Source organism: Setaria italica, chromosome V, assembly GCF_000263155.2.
Source record: "Setaria italica strain Yugu1 chromosome V, Setaria_italica_v2.0, whole genome shotgun sequence".
Classification (NCBI taxonomy): Eukaryota; Viridiplantae; Streptophyta; class Magnoliopsida; order Poales; family Poaceae; genus Setaria; species Setaria italica.
The window spans coordinates 42,532,879-42,537,922 of NC_028454.1; the positions used below are offsets into that span (position 1 = coordinate 42,532,879).

The 5,044-nt window shown below is 46.6% G+C and overlaps 1 protein-coding gene across 1 annotated transcript; it reads left to right on the forward strand.

Moving 5' to 3' along the window:
* The first annotated feature begins 352 nt into the window (after nucleotides 1–352).
* Nucleotides 353–4,745, forward strand: LOC101768157 (protein NRT1/ PTR FAMILY 5.10). Its single transcript, XM_022826957.1, has 4 exons — nucleotides 353–692; nucleotides 821–1,026; nucleotides 3,283–3,752; nucleotides 3,848–4,745. Exons 1-4 carry the CDS (start codon nucleotides 584–586, stop codon nucleotides 4,647–4,649), a joined length of 1,587 nt encoding a protein of 528 aa, XP_022682692.1. The 5' UTR covers nucleotides 353–583; the 3' UTR covers nucleotides 4,650–4,745.
* The last annotated feature ends 299 nt before the right edge of the window (nucleotides 4,746–5,044 follow it).

Sequence of the window (5,044 nt, forward strand, 5' to 3'; positions counted from 1 at the left end):
AAAGAAATACAGAGATAGTACATGCTAGTGCACCTTTTACCAGGGTATCCTATTTTTAATCCAAAATTACCAGCTTATCACATGCCACGCCAATGAAAAATAGCTAAAAACTTTAGGATTCAACCTTGGTGAGTAGTTTTTTAAAAAAAATTATGAACTGATAAGATTTCTTAGGTCAAAGATACACATCGACAAGATGATGTCTTAAACAGGGCATAGCGAGACATATCTCTCTTGTTTGATTCCAAAAAAAAAAAGATCTCTCTTCTTTAAATGGCTATAATGGCTTTTATGACATCCGCACCACAAGTAGACCTGGACGTGTGGGACCCATGAGAATGACACGAGGGCGTTCATGTGTCCCGACTCAAGAAATTCATTTTTTCTCTTTTCGTTTAGCTTGAGCACGAACTTGGTCTTTCTCCCCGTCAGCAGTACCATACTGTGACACTGTCAGATCTGTGCGCCTCTGTCGCTGATTCTTTTTCCAATCTCAATAAATACTCCTCCCAGTGGTAAGAGGTGCGACAAGAATCACGAGGCAAGTCCCAGACGGTTGGACGTGCACCTCCGGAGAACAGCAATGGAATCCGGCGGCGGCGGCGAGCTTCTGCCCCGACCTGGGCCGTCGTCCATCATCGCGAAACCCGGCGACGGCCGCGGCGGCTGGCGTGCCCCGCTCTTCATCGTCGGTAATCATGCAGATCGCGGGTCTTGAATTTCCTAGTCCGGCCGCAGGATTGCATGCTTGCCTGTTCTTGTTTTTCCTTTTTTTTTTAAAAGAATTACATGCTTCACTGTTGCTGCTACTGCCCTCCAGCGGTGGGGTTCTTCGAGCGTATCGGGTTCGTCGGCGTGTCGGCCAACTTGATCATGTACCTCACCGGCATGCTTGCCATGTCCACGGCGTCCGCGGCCGCCGGCGTGAACGCGTGGTCCGGGACCGTGCAGGTGCTGCCGCTCGTCGCCGACTGGCGGCTCGGCCGGTATCGAACTCTCCTGGCCGCCGGCGTGCTCTACCTTCTGGTCGTACAGTATACTAGATGCACCCCCAAATATATAAGCGTTTGGTTTCTCACGTGTTCGTCTTTCTTTTGATCGTTTTTCCATGAATTTTATGGACCTTTTGGGGTGCGTACTCTAAAAGAAAAAAATTGCAACCACCTTGATCGAGTACGTTCCTTTATTTGGACTTGATATTTAACCTAGGGCTTGTTTAAATTGGCCCTCAATGAGGTAATATCAACGTTACTATCTTTCCAGTTGGTGATTTTTTTGGCACAATCGTTAAAGCGTGAAAATTGCACGCATCGTGTGGGACCGCTGATAATAGCATACTCCCCACCGTCCTTAATAATGTTGTTCTACGAAGGCAGCCGTTTCAAAAAAAAAAAGAAGGAAGCCCACAGTCTAAGTTAGAACTTTTTGCTAATATTTATATTTTTGAAGGCCTTAAATTTAATATATGGTTAAAGAGTTTGTATTAGCTCGATATAAAAAACACATAAATTTAATTAATTTCCTTTACCCAAAACTATAAATATTTTTCTCCCTCTAGTAATTGTTCTGTTTATACACCTTCCAAGTTTTTTTTACCGAAGTCACATAGTTTTTTTTATTCCAGATCCGGAGTGTTATTCAGGTGCTACTGGGTGCTACTCAGGTGCTCTAACCACTACGCTAGAGTCCCTTTCACTACATCTCCCAAGTGTTATTGAGCCAATGTTATTCATGTTCATTTGTGTAACTTTCAATCAAAATGACTATTTATATTATCTATTTTCAAATGTCATATGGTTATTCTTAATTTTTTATAATTCCTTATCAAGTGGTTGAGTTTTTTTTTCTAATTTGGACATTTATTGATAGTGGAAACAAATTAGCAACCGAAAATCCCTAACCAACATATCTAAAAAATATCAGCTACTTGATAACCCTTGGAGATTGCCTTAATTGGGCTAAAGAGCCTTGGCCATTTGAGAAAATCATAAAGAGGACTAACTAGCCATCAACTATTCGAGAAAAACACTATGGTGATCATGTTTCACCTTTGTTTATCTGGAAAATGTTTCAATGCGACCAATTTGTATGACAAATCATAAGGAAAACTAATAATAACCATTGACCATTTGAATAAACACTAGGGCATTCCGTTTGCCCCCTTTTTCTTAATCTCTAATTAGTACTCCCTCCGTTTTTATTTATAAGGCGCACACGTATATCAAGATTCAAACTTTACAATCTTTGACCAATAATTTAACTATTAATTTTTTATTTTTATAATATAAACTTTACATGGTTGGATTCGTAATCAAATATACTTTACAATGATCATAAGTTTATAACCGTAAATAATATAATGTAAGATAAATGAATGGTCAAAGTGTTATTTGGAAGACCGTGCCAAATCGTACAATACCTTATAAAAATAGATAGAGGGAGTATTTATTCTGTCAAGTTGTCCCTTTGCCACCCTGTCCGCCATGCAGCAACCCACTTTTCTTTTGCAAGGATAAAGGGCATCTCAAGCAGCAATCCTAGTTGTGCACACCAGTCTTCTCATCCTAGGTACGGTGTTTGTTTTTAATTACAAAGACGATGGATATGTACACACACCATTACAAATGCAAATTGAGCTCACAAATTTACGGGCACACCCATAGAAACAACCGCTAAAAGTATTTATATATGTGTAAATTATTGATATCAGGATTTAAATGGGGTTTTCCTTTTATGGCAGGTGTTTGCTCGTCGGTCTTTACTCTTTAAAAACCTTCGATTCTGACAAGGAGCGTGAGTTTCATGGCCCAGGAAACTTTTTGTAAACACAACGCCTACCACATTTCTTTCTCCTTTTCCAAAAGAGATTCGATCACAGAACATTTTAGAGTTGTAGACACATGCACTAGCATCGTCCTTTTCGGATTCGGTAGGTCGGCTTGAAAGTTAATAGAGGAATTTCCTTATATGCCCTTGGTAAGTTCCCTGTTGGATGATTGAAAGCTAGCGCATTCAGCTGAAAGGTCGGGAGTTTAATTTTGTTAAAAATATTGATCTTTTTAGAATTCTCCTAGCAAGAGACCAGAGATTTCACTTTCTATAATGTCGTCTCTCTTGCATTGCATCGCCCACGAACTAGCGACTTATGCGTATCCATGCAAGTTCTCGAAAAGAAAGAACTAGCGACTTCCTACTCGATCACAGATTCACCGTGGTAACATGTGTGCTGCAACTGCGACCATGTTTGATTGACTCTAGGTTACCAAACTTCTATAATCACAGAGCTTGGGAATGCTGACGGCCTCATCCATGCTGCAAACCGTGAGCTCGCCGCCGTCGGCGTCTCCCGCCCGGCTCGCCTTCTTCTACGTCGCGCTCTACCTGCTGGCGCTGGCGCAAGGCTTCTACGGGCCGTGCGGGGAAGCCTTTGGCGCGGACCAGTTCGCGTCGAGCGACGGCGACCCCACCGCGCCCGCGTTCCGGAGCTCCTACTTCAACTGGTTCCACTTCTCCATATCCTGGGGGTACGCCTTCGCGTCGGCGGGGCTGAGCTACGTCCAGGACAACGCCGGCTGGACCGTCGGGTTCGGCGCGTGCTGGGCCGCCATGGTGCTGTGCCTTGCCGTCTTCTTGCTTGGCACGCCGGCGTACCGTTCCAAGCAACATGCGGACGGCGGCCCGTTCGCCGAGACCGTGCGGGCGCAGGTGGCGAGGGTCTTCCGCCGCAAGGACGACGCCACTAGAACCCAACGGTGAACGCGAGCAAACGCTTTGCGTTCTCTTGCAAGTACGTCACAGAAGAGGGGTCTTGTCCTAATGGAGCTTTTCTTTTTCCTGAGCTGCGCAGGCTTATAGCTCCAAAACCAGAGGACAGGCTCGTCGTTAAGCTGCTCCCGATATGGCTGACGAGCATAGTCTTCGCGGTCATCTTCTCGCAAGTCTCCACTCTGTTCACCAAGCAGGTCAGCACACTGGACCGCCGCCTCGGCACGGGAACGGGCCTGGCCGTACCGCCCGCGGCGCTCCAGTGCCTGAGCAACCTCACCTTCATCGTCATGCTCCCGCTATACGACCGCGTCATCGTGCCCCTCGCGAGGCGCCTGACGGGGCACCCCGCGGGCATCACGATGCTCCAGCGCATCGGCACCAGCATGGCCACGTCCTGCGTCGCCATGGTCGTCGCGGCGTTCGTGGAAGCCAGGCGGCTCCGCGTCGCCGGGGACGCGGGCCTGGCCGACCTCTCATACGTGGCTGTGCCGATGAGCCTGTGGTGGATGATCCCGCAGTACGTCCTCGTCGGCCTCGCCGGCGTGCTGGGTCAGGTCGGGCTCGAGGAGTTCTTCTACGACCAGGTGCTCGACACCCTCCGCAGCGTCGGGCTCGCGCTGTGCCTGAGCATCTTTGGCGTGGGGAGCTACGCCAGCGGCGCGCTCGTGTCCGGGATCGATTGGGCGACGAGGAGCAGGGGCCAGAGCTGGTTCTCCGACAACCTCAACCGAGCGCACCTCGACTACTTCTACTGGCTCCTGGCGGGGCTCGCCGCTCTGGAAGTGGCCGCGTTCTTGCATTTCGCGAATCGATACGTGTACAGGAACAAAGGCGCCAGCTGTGGTACACGAAGCTTTGTACTCCGTATGTGTTATGTGTAAATGATTTGCTTATGTCAAAAAAAATGTATAATGGTGAATCAGTTAAAGAATGCACGCATCAGTAGAGTGATAATTCAGGATCTGTGGCTTTATATCGTCTCTGGCATTTCATTATACCGTGTGCATGATTTCCAAATTCCAACCCATGTGCGGAAGTGGGTTTGTCATGATGCCTTTTTTATTAAAAAAAATCAGCTTGTTAGGAGCTTTGGCGTGTGAACATAGTTAGCTTTTACTCTCACCGTCCTAAATTGTAGATCACTCTAGCTTTTTTAGTATCTAAATATAGTGGATGTTTAGATACATACAAGTATTTATGAATTTAGAAAAGTCAAAACGACCCATAATTTAAAACAGAGGGAGTACCTAGCAAAGCTGTCTTGTACACCAAATCA